Raw genomic sequence first — 22,929 nt, 5'->3', positions numbered from 1 at the left:
CCCTTGTCTAAGCTCAGAAGAATGACCACTAAACAAGGGAGATTTTTACCCTCCTCGGTCCCCTTAAGAATACAGAGAGACCACCACAGGGTGAATCGAAGGTTCAACTTGGAAGTCTCCACAAGGAAGGAGGGAAGGAAGGAAGGAAGGAAGGAAGGAAGGAAGGAAGGAAGGAAGGAAGGACCTTCCAGCCCCCAGACATTTACCCTCAGCAGTAGCTGTGGCAAACGGCTTTTGCAATTTTTGTCCACCTTATCTCCCCAGCTCTGCTCTGACTTCCTTGACCTCAGGCTTCTGGGTGAAAGAGCGTGCCTCAGAGATATATAGGTTGACAGATAATCTGAGGGAAAAAGCAAAAAAGGTCAAAGGGAAGCAGGGGTTAGGAATGTGTCTTCGTGGTAGAGTGCATGGTTTGCATGTGGCCCTGACCTCAAACGCCAGCACTGCAATAAAAAATAATGATGAATAAAAATGAAAGAAAAAAAAAACAGTAAAGAAATCAGTCAGCCTGGACTACACCCCACCATCTCGAAAATGTCCTTCTTTTCCCAAGAAAATCGCCCAAACCATTTGAAGAAAAGAACAGGGAAGCTACACTGAGACGGCCTGGTGCTTCTCATCTCCAGTGTCCATTACAGCCCCTCAGACCGCCGGGAGACCCTGGGAACCCTTTTACCTCCAGAACAGCAGATGCCCTGCACTGGTTTTTCCAACTGTGGGCAAATACTTTCCTTTGCCTCTGGATTTTATTTTGTTTCTCTAAACCTGATGTCCCATAAAATAATCCACAGTAAAAATGAGACCCAGTGAGAAGCAACTGTGGAATAGAAATCACGTCAGCAGCTTTATCTCACGATGTAGTAATTAGAGGGTTGCCTGCGTTCCCAGTTAGAGCCTGTGAGCTGCAGCGGGAGTTGGGGGTGCAGAGAGAGCTTGGATTGTTCACAAGATAGTCTCAGAGTCTAGCACACTGCACGGATGTGCTTGAGTCCGTAGATTCATGAGAGAAATTGAGAGAGATTTGTGATTTTTTTTTCATGATCGAGGGGCAATTAGAAGTTGCCAGTAGACTCCAGGTGCCATTGGCAACTTTAGTTCTGTACCCCATTCCAGATTCAAGAATCTGAGTGGAAGAAATTGAAGCTGCAGACATCCATAGACAATCTCTGGGGCCATGAAATCTAGGAGAAAGTGGCTTTGTAAATGACTCTGTAGGCTGAGGTCTGCTGAGTTAAGGCTGCAGGCCTGCTGGCTCTCTAAAATCAGGCATAAAGCGGCCTCTAGTGGACAATAGAGTCACTGCGCTTTCATGAAGGAGCCTAGCTTTCCCATCTGTGTGGAGGGAGGCAGAGTCTCTATGCTCTCTGTCCTTGGATGGGGTGCGAGGTGGGGGGAGGTAGAATAAAGAGCAGTCAAATCATACCACCAGCAAGATAAGCGGACCCTATCAGAATAACAGGCCATCCATTCAACAAATCAATTATTCAAAGGCTCGCACCGCGTACAGTACACTGTGCTTCTGTTGAAAGCTATCAGGAGGGAAGGAGCCTTGGCCTTAAGGAACCTAAGATCACAGTGAGAGAGCTAAAAAAAATAAAAATAAATTTCTTTTCAGTTTTTGTTTGTTTGGGATGGTGACTTGCTAAGTAGCTCATGTTTGGTCTGGAACTCCCAGCAATCCTCCTGCCTCGGTCTTTCAAGTGCTGGGATTAAAAGTAGAGCTAACACATTTGGCCTCAAAACAAAATGAACTCTAACAGTTTTTAAGAAGTTTACAAAACAGACATGTCGGGTCACTTTTGCTTTCTTAGCACTTGAGCGGCTGAAGCAGGAGAGTCATGAGTTTAAGGTCTACCCCTGGTGTGTATCAAAATCATCTCAAAAACTAAAAAATGAGCTCATTATCAGCTGCCAACTATTTCAAAGGCTGAGTTTAGAAAAGCCGACAGTGCTTTCTGTGCTTCAGGGTGTGGGATTTTTGTTTAGTTTCATTTTTGTCTGGTCAGTTTTGTTTTTTTGAGACAGGGCCTCTGTAGCACAGGCTGGACTCAGCCTTGTGATTGCTTTGTAGCCACGGCAGCTCTCAAACACTTTACCCTCCTGCTCCAGTCCCCTCAAAACAGGGATAATAAAATTCAATTTCTCAAGTTGCTATAAAGACTAGGGTAATATTAGAGAAATAAGTAAACACATACAGATAGAAAACAACTCTATGCTGAAAACTGCCAACAAAAACAAACAAACAAATAAGCTCCCACTATGAGTCAGCAAGATGGCTCAGTAAGGACCTGAGTTTAGTCCCTGGGACCCATGTAAAAGGAGAGAACCAACTTCACAAATGTTGTCTTGTGACACCCCATGTACACACCATGGGCACACGCATGCCCTCCACATACTAATAATAAATAAAAGTTAAAATACTTCCTTGAAAATAAATTGATTGGGCCTGATGGCTCACATCTGTAATTCTAACTCTAGGAGGCTGAGACAAGAGAATTGTCTCAAGTTCAAGGCCAGTCTGAAGTAAGACTCTGTCTCAGACAAACAAACAAAAAAAAAACAAACTGAAAGAAAGAAACAAACAAAAGAAAAAAAGGGAATTAAAAACATACAACAATATTTTTAATTAAGAAACTTTATTGATTAATTTATGTGTATGGGTGTCTTACCTGCATGCATGTCGCGCGCGCGTGTGTGTGTGTGTGTGTGTGTGTGTGTGTCTGTCTGTCTGTGTCTGTGTGTGTCTGTGTCTGTGTGTCTGTGTGTCTGTGTCTTGTGTGTCTGTGTCTGTGTGTGTGTGTCTATGTGTGTCTGTGTGTGTGTCTGCGTGTCTGTGTCTCTGTGTGTGTGTGTCTGTGTGTGTGTCTTTGTGTGTGTCTCTGTGTGTGTCTGTGTGTGTGTCTTTGTGTGTGTCTCTGTGTGTGTCTGTGTCTATGTGTGTGTCTGTGTGCATTTGTGTGTGTGTCTGTGTGTGTCTGTGTGTCTGTGTGTGTCTGTGTCTGTGTGTGTCTGTGTCTGTGTGTGTCTGTGTGTGTGCCTGAGGCCTGAAGAGATCACTGGATCCCTTGGATCTTTGGTTGCAAACAGCTGAGCGCCGACACATGGTGCTGGGAATTAAACCCAGGTCCCCTGGATGAGCAGCAAGAGCTCTTCATCACTGAGCCATCTTTCTCTCCAGTCCCACAAAGAAAAATATTTATACGAGACTAGAATGTGTGCTGAGGCAATGAGTAGAAATATGAGAGTTAAAGCAGGGGTACCTGGCTGTCGGTGAGCTCATGGGCGAGGGAGAAAGGCGGGGTCCAAGTGTCTGGACTCCAAGGAAGGTCTGCGGCACCAGGATCCCAGGCCTGGGTCACCGCATTGCCCATCAGACAGTTACACTTGCATGTCCTGTATCCAGTCAGATGCAACAAGCTCTAAATCCAAATTAATCAGCACAAGACGATGGCTAAGGCCTGGTGGTGCACGACTATGGGCCTAGCTAATCGGGAGGCTAAAGCAGAGGAATCTCAAGTTCAAGACTTCCCTGGGCTCCTGAGTATGTTTAAGGCCAGCCAGGGCAGCTTAATGAGACCTGTCTCAAAAACAAAACAAAAGAGCCTCCAAACCCCAAAACCCGAGTAGGGATACACACGGGGTTCTGGGTTCAGCCTGACTACTACACAGCTTCCCAAGTGTCTGCAAGTCCTCGGTGCTTATTTAGCACCTGGTCTACACTGTCCTTTCTCCAGGCAATGTTCCCTCTACTCTGGCTCTAACAACCAATATCCTTCTCCTTCCATGTCTTCCTACTTCAAGTGTTTCTGTTTATTCAAATTACTTGCTATTCAAAGTCCCAATGAGCTTAGCTTTTATATATGGTCTAGGCATCTAGTGAGCTCTTGCTATACCCCAGGTACTAGGCTAAAACAGAAACAGATTCTGACCTCGTGAGTCACAGAGTCACAGAACCAGGTGTAAAGTTGTACTTGGGACAAGTGCTTTGAAGAAGTGGTGGTTGGTGCTCTGGGGGGCTGTCATTACAGAGATGTGATCCTGTCAAAGGGTCAGGGCCCTGGCTGTGACTCGGAGAAAGGATTGCTTAAAGAGAGAATTGACGGACAGACAGGGGATGTGGTGTAGATAGAGCCATCTCAGACAGGCAGTTTTCAAAGCCCCAGAGGTTGCTGGTGGTAACTATTTTCTTATACCCTGTTTGTTATCTTCTTCTTGTGTCTGGTAAGTACATCTTCTTTGAAGGAGGGTCTATTTCTGAGCCATCTTTCTGTCTTCTATGGTAGTTAGCATTAAAGCTTTGCAAAAGCAGGGAGACAATTATCAGTTGCCTTGAGGGGACACTGCTCATCTGTTCTGAGAGCATATTGTCCTCAGAGACTCTGAAGAACTACGTAATATTAGCTTGTACCTACATCTAACACTCTCCTTTGTGCTGGCCAAGTAACAGCATAATGTCCAACTTGAGGCCTAGATTTATGTGTCCCTGGTGGACGAATCTTCTCACCTTGTGCTGGAGTTGCGGTTCTCATCATGTGTGGGCGAGCATGGAAGCAGTCTACTGTGTGGACTCCCTGGGAGCTACAGAGTTTTAGGCTCTGAAGGAACACAAGGTCAGCTGTAAAAGGGCAGTGCAGCTTAACTAGGGCCTGTGGGTGTTTGCCCCACCTCCTCTCTCTTGCCCACTCTATACCAGAGTCTCTTCTTTCTACCCCTCAAATACACTAACAATTTTTAAAAATAGTTTTTATTTGTGTGTTTGAGTGTGTGTGTGTGTGTGTGTGTGTGTGTGTGTGTGTGTAGGTAGGTATAACTGTGCAATATGTGCTTGCAGTGCTCTCGGAGGCCAGAGCACATTTGAACTCCTTGGAACTAGAGTTAAAGGCAGTTGTGAGCTGCCATGTGGGTACCTGAACCAAACCCAGGTCCCTAACGCCGTAAGTTCATCTTATTTTCTCAGCACTAGAAGTGAGTCTGAAATTACTTTTCTTGGTTCATTGCCTTCCTATAAAAATGTAAACTCCACAAAGGCAGGGATTTTGCTGGATTTGTTCTTTTTTTTTTTTTAAGGTTTATCTCATGTATGTGGGTACACCATAGCTGTCTTCAGACACACCAGAAGAGAGCCATCGGATCCCCATTACAGATGGCTATGAGCCACCATGTGGTTGCTGGGATTTGAACTCACGACCTCTGGAAGAACAGTGGGTACTCTTTACTGCTGAGCCATCTCCCCAGCCCCACTGGATTTGTTCTTTGCTGTGTTCTAAGAGCAGAGGAAAGTGTTCAGTCAGATGGATGGATGTGTGGATGGATGGATGGATGGATGTGTGGATGGATGGATGGATGGGTGGGTGAATGGATGGATGGATGGATGGATGGATAGATGGATGGATAGATGGATGGGTGTTGAGTGGATGGATGGACGATGTGTGGATGGATGTGTGGATGGATGGATGAGTGGATGGATGGATGTGTGGATGGATGGATGGGTGAGTGAATGGATGTGGAGGGGTGGATAGATTTGACCTCTGAGTAAAGTCTGGACACAGTGCCTTTGAAGCTAAGTTCACAATGAGTTTAAGGTTTCACTTTCCATCTCATGAACTCATGCCTATCGGTTTTCTTTGTGTAGCCCTGGCTGTCCTGGAGCTAGCTCCAACTCTGCAGAACTGAACTGCAACACAGAACTGTCCTAAAACACAGAGATTTGCCTGCCTCTGCCTCCCAAATGCTGGGATTAAAAGTGTGTGCCGCCAAAGCCTGGCTTTTTTCCCCCCCCACATTCTTCCTATTGACTGGCTTTCAGTCCGTCTTTATTTTGGTTGTTTCTCTAGTAGCTATTTTACTTTTGCAGGTTTCCCCTTCTGTAAGATGAAGTAGGTAGCTTCTGTACTCACAGGGGAGTGGTGAGGTTGGCATAAATGATATAGTATATACAGATGCATAGTGAATGTGCCTCCTAAGAAACAGCATCTCCCGGAAAGTTCTAGCTAGAGAAATGCCTCTTCATCCTTACCGTACTACTAAGGCTGCCGCTATTCTCGTGCCTCCCTGTGTGCCTCCCATCCAGCCACGAGGGGGCGGCACGTGCCATTCTTCCTGTCCAGCAGAGCTAGTGCAGGCAGAGGTTGGTGGCTCCGCATCTTTCTTTAGCCTTTAATGAGGCGCTATGACCTCGCTGCCGCTGCGCTCCACCTTCCTCTCCAAGTATCTTATCCTCACCCCACCCCCATCCTTTATTCATTTCACAAATATTTAATGAGTGCCTGGCCAGTGCCAGGCGCTGAGCGTTTAATGGCAAAGATTAGATACTTCCTGCCTTCAATGAACACCTAGTCTAAAAGGGAATGACAGAGGGGACAAGGAAGAGCAGGTCTACACTACCCTCTTGTCCTCTTGTCTAGAAAATGGAAGGGAATTCTTTCCTACTTCTCCCTGGGGATGAACTCAGAGCTTTGCACACACTGAGCAAATACTTTCCCGTTGGGTGACTCCGCAATCCGGAAAACGTGGCTGCTCGCATTACATGCGCTTATAACTCACCAAACTTCTGAGCCCAGCTTTTCAACCTGGTGCCTCAGACTCTACCCTACACCTCAGTTCCTCACATCCTTACTACCGCTCCCACTTCAAACAGCCTCAGCCTCTCAAAAATCTCAGTCCCCTTAACCCGAATCTTCTGGAACTCAACCCTTACTTCAAATATATCAGCTCCCCCTTAGAGAGGCTTCATTTGCGCTGCTTAGCCCCTTTCCAGCTGTCTGCGGAGGGACAGGGGAATACTGTCACCCCAGCGACTTGTCCGCGAGCATGCGCAAGCGCACTGAGTGCGCCACCGGCTGAGCCCATTCTCCTGGTGTGGCCTCCAGGAGCAAGGACACCCCCTACTTCAGAGTTGGGGTTGTCTTAAGGGCTTTCATTTTTTACTTAGGCTTTCTTATCTGAATTATCACATCGTGTTCATAGTTTTCAAATGCTCCACCACCGCTTAATTCTTTCAGAGTTCCTTGAAGAGGGCTCATGCATGATCTTATATCACCTCCTCTGACACTAGTACTAGACTCTTACAGAGTTGGAAGGGCTCAGAGAAGCTACTGGTCCAGCAGATTGTAAACTTCTTTTTGACCAAGAGTTAAACACAAGGACTGGAGAGATGGCTCAATTGTTAAAGAGCACTGACTACTGCTTTTCCAGAGGACTAGATTTAATTCCCGGTACCAAAATGGTGGCTCATAACTATCTGTAACTCCAGTTCCAGAGGCTCTGCTCCCTCTTCTGGCCTCAGAGGACACTAGACATACATGTAGTACATAGACATGTAGACAAAAACCCATACACATTAAATAAATTAATAATAATTGTCAGGTAGTGGTACCTTTAATCGCAGCACTTAGGACACAGAGGCAGGCAACTCTCTGAGTTTGAGGCCAGCCTGGTCTATAGAATGAGTTCCAAGGACAGACAGGACTACAGTGAGGAACCCTGTCTCGAAAAACCAAATAATAATGGGGATGATGATGATGGTAGTGGTGGTGGTGGTGGTGGCGGTGATATACACTTTATAAATGTATTTACATACATATGCACATATATGTGTATATAGCTGGAACATTGCCATCTAATCCTTAGTATTTAGAGTACTATGGACTGACACCCTGCACCCTATGGACACAAGGCCGATTTATTTGTCCTAGCATTGATTTTACAACATCTCCCAATATGTGAGCAACTATGCTATGATTTTAATAGCATCATCATCTCCCTTGCATTTACATTCGTTTATTTATTTGGCTTTTTAAAGACGATGTCTCACTGTATGGCCCTGGCTGGCATAGAGCTCACTAGTTAGACTGGGCTGTTCTCAAACTAGTCACCATCTTGTGATTACAGGTGCATGACAGCGCACCTGCCTCCCCTTTCAATTAAATACCTCACTTCCAACTGCTCTGTTTTTCTTAGATTGGAAGAGTAAGTGTTCTCACATGCTCTAAAAATCACAATCCGAAATTAGGGAGGGAAGTATGTGTCATTCGGGGGGCAATATGTAATTTTCAGTGGCTTCAAGACGAAAGATCAGAACAAGGGAGGGCTACCACGCAGTGGGGTACCTCTGGTGATTATCAAGGCATCAATTTCCGGTGTTGTTTACTGTTCGGGAGCTCTGAGCACTGCCTGAGTGCCGGTGCTGCCCAGGGGACTGGCTACAACCAGAACAGCGCAGCCTGTGGACCCCACGAGGTTGCCATAGATACTGAAGTGCAGGGAGCTAGCGAGCTGGTGATTATTTGTGTGCATCGTCCCTCTAATTGCTGTGAGGTAGCTGGAGGTTGTGTGGGTGCTACCGCAATGGAGATCAAAAAGGGTGCGTGAGAGGACGTGCTTGTGTGAGCACACAGACGTGTCCCTAGGTTCCACACTGCCAGAGTGGACACAGCAGAGGCTGGCGCTATCGGGAGAAATGGTGAAGGAGGGAAGACGGGAGGAGAAAGGTAGAGCTGTGAAAGAAAAATGGAGGCTTCTAATTGTATAAATTACAAATCTCCACTTCATTAGGACATTCTACTAAAAGGCAGCGACGAGCAGATAGGAGGTAGTTGGTGAACATTTGTTGAAAAATGGGTGGCCCCATTTACACAAGAATATGAGTCATTTCCAAGATTTCACCCAATTTTTTCGCACGTCATTTTCCATTTCACCCAGAGACACACAGTGCTTTGGATGGTTATCCTGAGGCATCCAGTGTAGATCCCGTAGGTAGGATGATAGGATGACAAACTGCTCACATTAGGCACGGCAGCCCTGATTTTACAACCTCCTTACCCTACCGGGCTGAGACTTGGGACCTGCTGCTCTGAGGTAGGAAGTGGCCCTGTCCCCTCCACTTAACTTCCTGTTGCCGTGTGGAAGGGCGGAGTGCACACTGCTTTTGCCACCTCAGCTCTGTCCTTGGCTCTTCTCTCCTCTCAAGTAGTCGGTTAAGGCTTTCTTCTTGAACCCCGCTTTCCCCTATTCTCCAATCCCCCCCACACACTCCCGTTTTGCTCCCTGGGCTCTGGGGTAAGCCCTCCCTTAGCATCTTGCTCTTCCCACCCCTCGGAGGCCACAGGTACCTCTCAGCTGCCTCCCCTGACAGCAGTGCTGACTGAGGAGGCTGGATTCCCAGTAGGCACCCTGCTGTAATCAAGACTGAGAGGCAGCAGTTGGCTGAGCTCCATTCTGCCCCGTTGGGAATGGCTCCCTGACTTGGGGTACAGCTGCCGGGGCAGGTACGTCGGGAACCTGCCCAGCATATTTCTCTTCCAGAGTCGGTTTGACTTCACTGTGTCCCATGAACTTGTAATATTGGAGACACAGCCATTCCATAAACAGAGTCTGGAGCTGAGTATCCAGGGGTTCCATTGCAGTGCACTGTTTGGTCGGAAGAAAAATACTACACAATAAGGTACTGAGGATTATTCTAAGTACTATATGTGATTTAACCCAGTAAATGTTCACAGCCCTATGAAGTATACTGTACTATTATTTCCAGTTCTCCAATAAGGCCCAAACAGATTTCATGAATTGACTAATAATGCCTAAGGTCAATGAGTTGTCCAGACATCGGGCTAGGTAGTATGATCCAAGAGTTCTCAATAATGTATCCAAGCACTTATACCTGCAAATGTGTCGTTACAAGATGTGATAAAGTGTGATAAAATAAAAGGACAGGGTGCCCCACAAGAAAATGGGCATGCTTTCATCTTTTGCTTTTAGCCACCAGTGCACAAAAGCCTTTTCAAGACATTTTCACTTTTATCTTTTATTACTGAGGAGAGAACATTTATCTCCAAGGTTGGAATGCAGGGAAGCATCACACAGGCCCGCAAGACAGCTCAGTGAGTGAAAAGATGCTTGCGCTAAGTCTGACTACCGGAGTTCCATCCCCCAAAGTAGTGAAAAGAGAGAACCAACACCCCCAAGTTGTCCTCTGACCTCCACACGTGCTCTGTGGCAACCACAGGGCCACACACATACACACACGAAATAAACAAATGGAAAGAAAGAAAGAAAGAAAGAAAGAAAGAAAGAAAGAAAGAAAGAAAGAAAGAAAAGCGAGCAAACATGTTGCCCCATGGCCTGGTTTCCCTGATAAAACCGCGGCTGACGGTTTTTTTGGTTTTGTTTTTTTCTTAATGATGCCCTTGATTCTTGCACTAGAGTGTCGGCACCCTGAGGGAAAGCTGCTGGCAGCTGGCTCCGCAGTCTAGGGGCATCTCCCGCGTGTACAGTCGCACACATGCTCTTTGACCTTGGCATTTTCCGGCTCGATTCAGGCTGCAGGCTTGGGACCCACGTGTGGGGCCTCTCTGCAGACCTCGGTGGTCCAGACCCAACACTACTGAAGAACCACTTTCACACATCCGTTCCGGAGCCCTTGCAGGGTCCGCCCGGGAGGGCCCGCTGGGGGAGTCTTTCAGTCCGGTCGGTCCCAGTGGGTAGCCGGGAGACGGGACCCCGCGTCCCTAGCCCTCGGGCACAGGGGGCCCAGTTCGGGCGGCTCCCGGGGCGGGGCGGAGCCGATGGCGGGAGGCCCCTCCCCGGGGGCGTGTCGGGGGCCAGCGGGGCTTGGGGGCGGGGCCGGCGGGCGGGCGCGGGGGTGTCCCTCCCTCCCTCGCTCTCTCCGGTAAAGTCTCGCGGTGCTGCCGGGCTCAGCCCCGTCTCCTCCTCTTGCTCCCTCGGCCGGGCGGCGGTGACTGTGCACCGACGTCGGCGCGGGCTGCACCGCCGCGTCCGCCCGCCCGCCCGCCAGTATGGCCACCACCGCCACCTGCACCCGCTTCACCGACGACTACCAGCTTTTCGAGGAGCTCGGCAAGTACGGCCCACCCGCCACGCGCGGCGGCCCCCCACCCTAGTCCGGGCGTCCCGGCGCTATGCGGCTGCTCGCCCCGCCCCCCGGCCCTGCACCGGCCGCTGCAGCGCCCCCTCGACCTGCCCCACCCCCAGCTTTTCCCGCGTGCTGCCTCCCGGGCCCCTTGGCCCTGGGTTCCCGGTCCGCAGCCCCCTCCGCGCCCTGCAGCAGCTGCCAGGCTGCTGCACCCGGCGCTGCCGCGGGAACTGCAGCCCCAGGACTGCTCCCGGGCGCCTTCCAGCCCCGCCCCTCCCGCACCCTTCAGACGCTCCCCTCCCTCGACCCCGCCTGCCCACCGCCCCCTCCCCACCCAGCTCCGGAGCCCACTCAGCACCGGCTCCCTAGTTCCCACGCGCCTGGCACTCAGGACCCTCCCCAGCTCTGCAGCTCCTGCCCCGCTGCGGTGCCCGGGTGTGGGGAGATGTTTAGTGCCGGGCCCCGCCCCCCGCTAGTGCGGCTTCCAGGATCCCAGCGTTGCTGCTGGGCAGTGCTGCGGCACCCCCGGCCCCTCCCCCCATCCCTGCAGTGGTCCCAGGAGCCGTGCGCCGCAGCCGCAGCATCCCCCTCCCCTCCGCACTGAGCTGGCCGCCGCCGCAGCCCGGGTCCCCGCCACCCCCACCCGCGGTGCAGATCCTGGCCACTGCAGCCCCCGCTCTGCCCGCCCCCCTAGATATTTCCAGAGCCCGAGATCGCAGCCCATTTGGCGGGTCACGTAGAGGAAAATAGCACGGGGAAGGGGAGTTACTGCTGTCAGAATCAGAGCTGTCTTTCCTCTATGTCCCTGCTGTCAGTTGAGCGGGGATGCTGTGGGTTTAAGCCAGTTTAGCGGATCTCAAGCCTCACTTTCTCCCAGGCTTACGGGAGATTTCTCAGGAAATCATACCTTCTGTTTAATCCCCCCTTTCCCTACTTTCAGTTATTTCTGCTAAGAGAAGGAACAAGGTCTCCCTGTTCCTTCTCTCTCCTGGTTGCCTTTGCTGGGACCACAAGGCAATCAGTGAGATGCAGCAGGTGTGTATTTGAAGCATCGCCCACCAGTCTGAGGTTGAGGCTGTAGCTTTGCCCAGATGAGGGGGCAGGAGCCAGGTGGTGCTCCACCCACATCTGTTTAGGACCATGCGGTGGCCTTACCATTCTTAGGTCAGCTGTTGGTTGTCCCTATGAGTCTGGTGGTTGGAGCATGGCTGTCCTCATCTGAAGTATGTGTGTGTCACTTTGCTTGGCTCCGTGTCCCAGTTCTTTCCCCCTTCTCTCCCCAGGGGTGCCTTCTCAGTGGTCCGAAGGTGTGTAAAGAAAACGTCTACACAGGAATATGCGGCAAAAATCATCAATACCAAGAAGTTGTCCGCCCGAGGTGAGTGTGCCCTGTCTGAGCCTCTCCTGGAGGATCCCTCCAGAGATTAGATTTCGGCAGGTGCCCTGGGAGGTGGTGTGCTTTAGCGCTTGGAGATGAGTTGGAGTTTCAAGGTGGGTGGACTTAGAAGCCAGACAAGGAGGTGTGAGGGAATTGGAAATGCTCAGAGAGGGGGTGAAAACAAGTTAGAGATGTGGGTAGCTGAAGTGGTCCCTAAAGGTTGAGGAAGTGCAAGTTCTCAGTGGAGACTCGAGAGGCAGTGTAGGGTATGGAATAAATAGCTCTTAATTTAGGGTACTTAAAGCCCCTCTCTTTAGGGCAGTGCCAGCTACTGCAGGCTTGCCCTAGCCCTTGCGCCCTGGTGGTAACTTAGGGTGGAAATGCAGTAAATGAGCAGTTTTGATGAATCTGGCCTCCCCTGCCCACCAGGCGGCAGAACAGACTCCCAAGGGAAGGAAATCTGTAAACATCAGGGGAGGCTGCTACTGATGAGGGCTTCTGGGGAACAAATCCTGCCAGATGAACTTGATTCCTTTTTTTGATCAAATTACAAACTTGACGGTGAAGCAGCAGATGCAGTCTGTCCTCAGCAGAGTGTGAGGATGCCTCATGGTCACTAAGTCTCAGTGGTCTGGTCTGAGCGGGAGTCTCGGTGCCTCCCCTGTGCAAGGAATCTACGGTATAGGCCTTAGAGCCTCACTTCCCAAGACTGGGAAGCCAGGGCCTGTCTTTAACACTTCAGATGTACATCTTTGAAGCTGGTGTTGGGTGCTGGCCAAACTTACCTCATCTGATAGGTATAGTCCCAGCAGTGTATGAGGCGACTTGGTTTGGTTAATACAGAGGTCAGGTCCTGGAGAGCTTCAGGGTATAGCACAGTGACAAAGGTTCTACGACTCACACAGCAAGGGATTAAGGCTGGCCAATAGGACTCCCATAAATATATTAGCCAGGACAGATGCCCTGGGGAAGATGTGGTCTTTGGCCAATAATGACGTGGGCATCACTAAGGCAAGATAATAGATGTCCTAAGCACTCAGAAGCTCTAGAATTCCTGAGAGACGACAGTGGGCTTCTGTCCTGTTGGCAGTTGTTCTAGGACCTGTTCCATGGGACTGAGTTGCCTCCTGGCCAGGGTGTCTCTCCCTATTCCTATCACCAAAGCTTGAGGTTTTGTTGTCTCCCACCAGCTGCATCTCCTGTCTCATACTGTTCATGTACATTGGCTGTAAAGTTGACTTGTTTTCTTTCTTCCGGGTACCTTGAGTCCAAGGCAGTGGTTGTCATAGAGGTATGTGGGTGGTCAGATGCCCTCCTCCCCCTCCTCCTCTGGGATGGGGGGGGACAACAGTAGCTGAATTCTCTGGCAGACATACTCCCACTATGAATGGAAGGAGCAGGCAGGAATGAGGTGAAGATGGGTATCTCCCTGTGCCCACACAGCCTGGCCCTGGTGTGTCAGAAATGTGGCTGATATCTGGTGTCTCCAGCGGAGGGTGCAGTGCTTTGCTCCTCACCAGTGCCCAGTGGTCCAGGAGTGAGAGAGGGGTAGGAAACAGCTGAGAACCAGGGATCTGAAGGTAGCCCGTTACAGTGACTGGAACCACCCCCTTTCATTATCTGCTGCTTCCATATACCCAAACTTATCCTAAGTCTGTGGGACAAGCCTGTGGGATAGTGTCCCTTTCTTTCCCTTCCTTATAGCCTTTCTGCGTTATCCTGTCTTTCCAAATTGGTATCTTGGTATTCCTTCTCTCCTGAACTGGATGGCATTTCGTTCCTCTGCTTTTCTCTTCAGCTTGAGAATTCTAGAATAAGATCATGTGTGTCGGGCAGCAGCTCCCCCACTTGAGAGATGGTTATGCCAAGACTGAGTCTTTGGCTGGTGTACCAGGTTAACTTTGGGACAGAGGCTCGTGGTGGCTTGTGGATGTGCTCAGATGCCAAGAAGGGGGGTCAGGAATGTAGAGGTGCCATTGCTGTTTGAGGTGGGAGAGTGGGAGGGTGTATTATTAGAGATGGCCTGCTGGTCTGTGGGTGCTGCCATAGGGGTTGGGTCAAGGGCTATACCAGGCTGGTACCCCTGGGGTTCAGGAGTGAAAACCATGGCTTCTGTGCAGCCTCTCAGTTTACGCTGTATATTTTATAAAGGTGCTGTAGCTGGGGCTGGGTTTCACTCGCTGCTGTCTGTCTGTCTGGGGCTCCGCAGGTGTTGGATTTCTGTGTTTGGGAATGTCATTGCCCCACTAGGGTCACCTATGTGAAGGTCTGAAGAGGCTTCCGTGCTCACTGGGATTCCCTGATGATTCGCTTCCTTCGTGATTTCCTGTGCTGCTAGCTGAAAGGCAAGGAAGGGCAGAGAGCTGCTTTTCCTTGTCCATAATGAGGGCCCGAGAGGCCCTAGCAAGGCAGCTTCGTGTCCTGGGTGTCAGATCTGGAAAGGAATCTTTCTTGGGGGCTGTACTTTCTCGCCATTGTGGCCTCCGAAGCCAGCATTGGTGGCTGAGGTATCAGGTAGGCTGCTCACACAGGTGGGCATCGAGCATCAGTTTGGCTTTCTATCTGCAGGCATGTCCACATGGGCACTGAAAGCTATGTTAACACCATTGTTTTTGCTTCAGTGCAGTGATGGGTAGGGACTTGGGACTTGTGCAGGAGAGCCCATGGTTCTAAGCTTAGCTCTACTAGGCTGAAGGAGGCATTTAAAATAGGCTTGGATGCAGGATCTAGTGGGCCAGGTGACGGCAATGATAAGACGTTATTTTAAGATTTAAGAGCACCCCCCCCAAAGAGCCTGAGCCCTTATGTCTTTTTTTTATTTTTAAATCTTCATATTCCCTTCTTATCTTTATTCATATGCATACAGATTTTCACCTCGTAGAGCATAACATTTTATATCCTGCTCTCTTTGGTTACATCCAAAGTATTTCCTCCACGTTGCTCCAGTTGAAGGGCAGCAAATGGTCCTTCCTGATTTCTGTGTAGCTCAGGGATTTATCCATGGAGGCACCATAAGAAACCTCTGTATTTGGATTATTTATCTGGATTCCAGATTCGTTGACTGAAATTGATACTGGAGTAATGCCCTTGGCCTTAGGAGGGATGCTACCAGAAACGGTGTTATGAAATCTGTTACAGCGGTTGCTATATTATGTATTTGTTTGTGTGTATGCTTCATGTCAAGAGATTTCTGTTGAAACTAGGTATAAGAAAAGTCTTCCTCTCCGTGGGGACTTGAGAGGTGAGGGGAAAGACCTTATTTTTTTTTTCTTTGCTTTTGTGTAGACTCTAGCAAAGTACCTGCTATACAGCAAGCATGGCTATATAAAATGGATGGATTAAGAGAGCCAGATAACCAGGTGTGGTTGCTTTTGGGGTTTGGCTCCCAGGGAACTCAGAGTCAAATTTCTAGAGACCTTGGACCCTGGCTGATGTGGGTTCCCCCATTTTGATTCAGTGGCCAGACTGCTCGGGAGAGAACAGAGGAGGATAAAGGCTTGTGCTTGGGGTGTAAAGCAGTTTAGTTCATGATTCCTCTTTTCTTGTTATTAAGGGCCTTGTAGGACCCCTTCTGGGACTTCCTCTAAGGCATGACTTTCAATTTCAATGCCAATGAAGCTCACTTTGAGTACTGGTTAAAATAGCAGCTCCATGACTTCTATCCACAGAAATTCTGCTTTGAGAGGCCTGGGGTCCCCTGCATCTGCATTTTAAACACATGCTTCAGTTAACCTATGAGCCGCTTTTTAAGAAATTAGTAGAAGATAGCGCAGGCCATTGTTTTCAGTACTCTAGAGACTGAAACAGGATGATTACTACAAGTTCAAGGCCAGCCTAGGATCTATATTAAAACCACGTCTCAAAACAAACAAAATAGATGAAATCACAAAGCAGCAGCAGCACCACTACCAGTCACTCTTGGGATTCACCACGAACACCTTTGCCCAACCTTCTTCACGTGGCATCTCAGGTGGTCTCAGCTGTCATATGGCCATCTGTGCACATGAGCTGATCTGTGATGAGGGGGCCTCTCTCTCTCTCTATCCCTGTTTGGGGTGTCACTTTGTGTCTGAGGCCATGGCTGAGTATCTGATGTTGTGTGGTATGTTGGCTACCAGAAGGGTAAAGGCTGTCCCTTTCTGGGTCCAGCTGGCCCTGGGGACTGAAATGGGATCCCCTTGAATGGTGCCAGCTGAAAGTCCCCACCCCCTTGGTGTTGGCCTGAGTAGCCCCCATGACATTTGTGTCCCCTGTGGTATCTCCAAGTAAGATTTCCCCATCAAGGATCTGGGTGAGGGGAGGGAAGGAGAAGATGAGGATGGTGTAGGAATGGAAAGAGAACAGTTAGAAGGTGCCCTGCACCTCTGGGACTCAAGGGGAGAGTTCAGAGGTTCTGTGTAAAAACAAACTTTTCAGTTGAGGATAGAATGGGCTGATTTTTAGACATGAATGGTTTCCTGCATATAAGTGACCGGGTGCCTCTGAGCTCTTCCCTGCCACGCATGGGGGAGTGGGGCGGAGGTCCCTCTGTGCCAGGGCTTCTGCTTTCAAGTCAGGATGAGAGGTGCGGAACTTAGCTACAGAACACTGACCTGTCACCCTGTCCTCCTACCCACCTTCCCAGAAGGAACTGGGGATGTGTTAGGTGGGGATACAGGTTAAACTGTGTCCCGTTCTGTAAAAGAGAGCCCTGATTTTTTTGCTTGTCATCATATCCTTGTCTGAAGCTGTGCTGAAACCCTAGAGGGGAGTGACTGGCCCCATTCTTTGCTGAGGCTGGAGTGGGAGGAGGAGGGCTTGGTGTGGTCACCTCCCACTCCCCATCCTGTGCCTGCTACTTTCCAAACAGCCTTGGCAGACAGACAGGGGCAGGTCCCACGGGCGCCAGAGGGTGCTGACAGAAAGAGATGGGTACTTTGCACTTCTTGAGGGCCTCTATAGAGAGAGGCCCTTTGTCACCTGCACATACCCGGACAGATGTTGCCTTGTGGAGACCGAGGCATAAAAGATTTGTTCTGGGTTTGTTTTGAGCTTTAGATACTTATAGTTTTCTTGATGCTCAGATCTATGAGTCTGAATCCCCTTGAGAGCTATTTCACCCTCACTGTTTACACACACACACACACACACACCCGTCTCTGTGTCCAGGTCTCATGGAGGTCTCATGGAGCCAAGGAAGGCTGGTCTCAAACTTGATGTGTAGTTAAGGATGACCTTGAACTCCTGATCTTCCTGCCTCTGCCTCCCAAGTGCTAGGTTTTTATCTTTTAAACACAGGTTCTAGTCCTGTGTTCTGTGCTCTCTGTCCAGCACCACAGATAACTCTAAGCCCAGCAGAATAAACCTCTACTTATTGCCTCAGTCTTCTGTACCCACATTTTTTTTTGGATTCTAGTGGGGGCATTTCTAGCCACTCCCCCCCCCCACACACACACATACATCATTTCTACTTCCTGGGCCCTATCACCATCAGCAACAGCAGATTCCCATCTGCTCCCCTCTCTCTCTTCTCCTCCCTCTCTTCCCCTCCCCCTCCCTTGCTGCTGCCCTGGGAGGAGCTATTTTTAGGGGCTGCTTCCTGGGATGTTTTACTTGGGGCTGGTTACCATGAAGGAAATATCACCAAAACAGTGGGCAGAGGCTAGGGGCACCCTCTAGGGGCACAGAGCTGACCCCGTTTTGACCCTTAAAAGTGGCCAGAGCGTCCACAGGCAGAGCCTTGCCTTCTTGGGGCTTGTGCGTGACCCCATGGGGATTGGGCCGTCAAAGCTGGCTTGGAACCTGAACTTCAGGGCGTCTTGGTGTCTCGGCGCCTCTTGCCTTCCCTCATTGGTTAGCCTTTCCTTGTCTTGAGAGCCAGAGGCCGTGGTGGGGCACAGGGTTTTCTGTTGTCTGGTTGGAACTATTGGAGTTACAGCTGTGGGCAGGGTATTTGTACGTGTGCTGTATAAGGGACAGAGCCAGAGGGGTCACGTGGGTATATTTCAGGTACTGTCCCCCTGTATTCATAACCATTAGCTAGTTCCATTTATGTGCTTATTGGAGGCATTAGAAGACTCTGCCTCCTGGGTTGGCCAACTCTGTCTTTAATCGGAGATTCTTTGCACTTTCAAAGAGGAAGGGATATAGCCTCATGCTGTCAGGGAGAGGTCAGTGGGACTGTGGCTGGAGATCCTAACTCGTTGGTGCCCAGGGGGTGATGCCGTATAGAGGCAGCAGGGGAGGTGGACAGCCTGTGCTGCCCTTGTTTCTGTTCCTCAGAGTGATGCCCAAGGAGGCAGAGCAGGGTTTCAGCTCTGTGAAAGGAAGGTGGGGGCACTCAGGAGGGCCGCAAGATGAGACTGCCTCCACCTGGGGTCAGAAGTTGGTGGGGCTGCCAGGGGCTTCTCACAGCTGATGCTGAGACCACAGAGATTGCAGAGGGAAAAGGAAAGATGTCATTGAGATTAGGATTCAAGAAGAGTCCTTGTAGCCATGATATGACCATGTGTCCTTTCCTCCTTGCAGAAGGTCGTATGTTAATATGATAACGGCCTCTTATCTGAAGCTAGAGCTGGCTTCTGTGGTTTTAGAGAAATGTTGCTAAATCAGTGTGCAGGTCCTTGCCAGGGCCATGGAGAATCAGTGGCCGGTGCTCTTGGTCCTCTAATCCTTGAGAAATGAAGGCAAATGTATTTGGAGTAGGCAGGAGAGAAAGGCAGTAGTGGGGTTCTGTGTGCCACCTGCTGTAAGCATTGCAGCTGCCATCTGATAATCATTTCTGCTCCCCTTGCTGTATCCGGTCACTCCTTTGCCCTGCCTGTGAAACTATGGTGTCCTAGACCAAGTCCTGAAGCACCTGGACAGACGGCTGAAGAGGCAGTGTTACCAGTTTATCCCTGTTTCCCAGGGCCTGGCTCTGACCTGGGTAGATTGCTGGGGGGAAGCCCGAGCAAGGCCGGGGAAGCAGGTACGGGCTCCTATAAAGGCTGCTTCTAATTTCTGATCCTGATGCCCCCTCTGCAAATTAGGGGGAAAACCTCGCAAAAGGGCTGTCTGTGGTTGTAGCTAGGCTGAAGGCCTGCAGGGTGGGTCTCCATGGCAATAGCACACAGGCGGGCAGGAAGTGGCCCTGTGCAAAGCGGGGAAGTGGCTGTTGTCAAACAGGAAGGGGGGGCTGGGCTGTGGGGTGGGAGGAGCCTTAAAGAAAGGTGGGTGAGAGGAGGGTCAGCTAGGGAAGGTCTAAGTTACCCTGAAGTAGTCATTGAGGAGAGGAAGGAGGCTGGCTTTGTGGCAAGAGTACCTGCTGGTTTGTCCTTACCTTCACATGCCAAGCCTAGGCCTGGGCTCTCCACCATAGACCAAGCAAACTCAATGGCTTTACCCCTTTTAATGTTGAGGACTCTGTGTTCAAGAAAGGTACTCTACGGGCCAGGCAGTGGTGGTGCACGCCTGTAATCCCAGCACTCTGGGAGGCAGAGGCAGGTGGATTTCTGAGTTCGAGGCCAGCCTGGTCTATAGAGTGAGTTCCAGGAAGGCCAGGACTACACAGAGAAACCCTGTCTCGACAAAACCAAATCCAAAAACCAAAAAAAAAAAAAAAAAAAAAGAAAGGTACTCTACAAATAATTTTCTGTTCCTGGTAGTGTAGAATGTTTTGTGTTGTGTTCTCACCAGTTCTGAGGAGACTATAGAACAGGAGGTCTGGGGAGAAAGAGATGAGCCGTGACCACCAGAGAGGTTAGGCTGTCATGGTGTAAGTGACTGTGGGAGGCAGAAACCACATGGCTCGCTGAACAGAGAGCCTGGGGCTGGCCAGACGCCACAGCCAGCAAGACTGAGGAAGAGGAGGCATCTATGGTCGAGCACTCCTGGGCAGGCCCGCTCTCCGAGTGTCCCCCCTTGCTTGCCTTCATCTGCAGACTATAGACGTGCACAGGCATCACCTCTGGATGACAATGGAGGATCTCAAGGCAATCCTAAGAAGTCAGAGGCGCATTCAGATTCAGTGACTGCCCGGGTGGAGGGGAGAGCGGGTCTGACTGTTCTGTATGGAGGCGCACACGAGCTGGGGAAATGGCTCCATAGTTAAGGGTTTGCCACGGTAGCATGGGTGAGGACCAGAGTTCCGATCTCCAGGAATTCACCTAAAGGTGGCATGGTGGCCCACCTGTAATTCTAGCCTCGGAAGACAGAGATAAGGAATTCTCAGAACAACTAGCTAACCTAAGGCCCTCATATGCATGTTTCATATGCAAAAATGTATACATATGCCCATGTGTATGCACACACACATACAGACACACACACACACTCATGCACGCACACACAAACACACTCCACGTGCGCGTGCACGCACACAATGGACAAAGGGAAAAGAAAAGAAAAGCTATGGGCATATGCCAGTTCAAGAGACCTTTTTCCTCTTCATCACCAGACCCTTGGAAAAGAGTATGCTAAGCACTCTACCACATTACCTCTTTTAAACTTGAGGAATTGCTGTTTCTATTCTAGAAGTATGAAACCACAGACTGGGGTGGCAGCTCAGTTGGTAGGATGCATACGGAACAAGTATGAGGCCGTAGATTAGATCCTAGGCACATGAGTGAGGTGTGGTGGTACCCATAACCCCAGTGCCTAACAGGCAGGAACAGAGGATCAGAAGTTCAAGGGCAGTTTTGGTTACATCCCCAGTTTAAGGGCAGACCATCTCACCATAAATGATTGGATGGATGGATGGATGGATGGATGGATGGGTGGGTGGGTGGGTGGATGGATGGATGGATGGATGGATGGAGCCTGTCTAAAAGGTAAGTGGCTCATTTACCTCCTTTGAGTTTTAGTCAGATGTTATCTTGCTGAGACTTCCTCTGCACCTTACTTAAACTTAGCCCTTTCTCCCCAGATCCCACCTCCCACCCCACCCCACTGCCCGCCGCTCTGTCTGCATAACTTCAGGTCTAATGAGTTTCATGAGTCTGTGTCCCCTATCACCATTTCCTGCCCCGTAGAATGGGGACTCCATGAGGGTAGGGATTTTTGACCACTTAATTCATTATTGTTCTGCAGCCTTCAGAGAAGTGCCTGTGAAGGACTCAATAAATACTTTCTGAAGGCATGGAGGTGGCTCAGGCGCATTTAATAAGTTGGTGGAGTGGCAGCCCTTCCAAACCCAATGTGTTAATTGCTCTACCTTGTGGCTTAGACCCAGAGCAAAGCCCAAAGCACAGCTCTGGGGTTCCAAGAAGCCATGAGTCTTGCCAAGAGAGTAAGGCTTGGCTCCTTGGAAATTAGGCTCAAACTAAGTGGGAATGCGTTCTCCGGACCTTGGGCAAGCCCCCTCAAGGAGCCGAGAGCCTCTTGTCTTCCTTCTGCTCTGAGTCACTGGTAAAGCCATAGCACCCGTCCTTATTTTTAGTGCTGCCGCTGTTGTAGGGCTGTAACCATTAGCCAGTAAGAGACTTAAGAGAAGAGATAAACATTAATCTTCTGGGCCTTCTCTCAGCTGCCACCTCCGCATTACAAGATGCTGCTCTCCCACACCTGCCCAAGAGTTGTAGGTCAAGGGTGGTGAGCTGAGTGGTCAGAGATAGGGTGGGTGGGTCTGCAGCTGGCACAGTTGGCTTGCTTGATGCCTTGACCTCAAGACTGGGGCTGGGAGAAATTGTGGTTTTTCCTGTCATATGTCCAGATATGGGAGGAGCAAATGCAGGTTTGTTGCTGCTTCCTAGAGGGTTTGAGTTGGTGGAAGTCTGCAGCCATGTTGTTCTACCAGGGACCAAGGACCGTCTTTCTCCCTGGCACCAAGGGATACCAAATGCTGGGAATTGGGAATTGGGAATTATCCAGGTTCTCCTGGCTAAATCCTGGTCGTTGGCCATGCTGAACCTGCAGGTGGGAAGAAAGGCCTGACCCAGATCTTGGGCAGCTGGGGTGGATTAGCTGCGTAGCAGGAACTAATCTCCGCCTGTCCCCACCTCTTTTACAAAGCAGAGCGTTTGCTAAAGGAAGGTTTAGGATGAAGCTGAGGATGACTGGAAAACATTGTAAGGGAGTTCCTTCCACTCTATCATCCTTGCATTTTCTCTCAGTGACAGGCTGGCATTTGACAGCCTTCTTCTGTGTTGAACCTCAAGTGACTTAACTTCTCTGCCTTAGTTTACCATCTACAAAATTGAAGTAATCACCTGGGTGTGGTGGTGCATACCTTTGATTCCAGCACTCAGGAGGCAGAAGTTACATGATCTCTGAGTTCCAGGCCAGCCTGGTCTACAGAGTGAGTTCCAGGACAACCAAGGCTACACAAAGAAACAGTCTTGAAAAACCAAAAACAAATAAAGAATAATCATACCCCCTACCTGATAGGACCATTGAGTGGGTTATAGGACACTTTAAAGAGACACTGTAGAGAGTAGATGTAAGATCATAGAAAGATCATAAGATCTCTCGAGAAAGGCAAGAAGGCTATGGGCGTAGCTCAGTTGGTAGAATTTTTTCTAGCGTGTATGAGCCATAGGTTCAATCCCTAGCACTGCATAAACCATGCATGGCAGTGTACAACTATAATCTTAGCACTCAACAGGTACAGGCACAAAGATAAAGAGTTCAGGGTCATCATTTTCATCATCATCATCTTAGTGAGTTTGGGGTCAGCCTGGAATACATAAGGCTCTGCCTTAAAAACAGGTAGAGGAGAGGAATTGCT

General features: G+C 49.7%; 1 protein-coding gene across 7 annotated transcripts in view; it reads left to right on the top strand.

The window, feature by feature from the left end:
* The first annotated feature begins 10,662 nt into the window (after positions 1-10,662).
* Camk2g (calcium/calmodulin dependent protein kinase II gamma) overlaps positions 10,663-22,929 on the top strand; it is a 58,669-nt gene continuing 46,402 nt past the window's right edge. For 2 of the 7 annotated variants that reach the window (XM_052189853.1, XM_052189855.1), the window contains exons 1-2: positions 10,663-10,855; positions 12,151-12,245. In XM_052189853.1, coding sequence (XP_052045813.1) covers positions 10,791-10,855; positions 12,151-12,245 — 160 coding nt within the window. In that variant the 5' untranslated portion in view covers positions 10,663-10,790. Of the gene's footprint in view, positions 10,856-12,150; positions 12,246-22,929 lie in introns of those variants that run through there. The other 5 variants (XM_052189849.1, XM_052189848.1, XM_052189851.1 and 2 more) reach the window with 3 other exon arrangements.

This window comes from Apodemus sylvaticus, chromosome 8 (genome assembly GCF_947179515.1).
Source record: "Apodemus sylvaticus chromosome 8, mApoSyl1.1, whole genome shotgun sequence".
Lineage (NCBI taxonomy): Eukaryota > Metazoa > Chordata > Mammalia > Rodentia > Muridae > Apodemus > Apodemus sylvaticus.
Note: the sequence above shows the minus strand (reverse complement) of the source record. Positions and strands in the feature narration are given on the sequence as shown.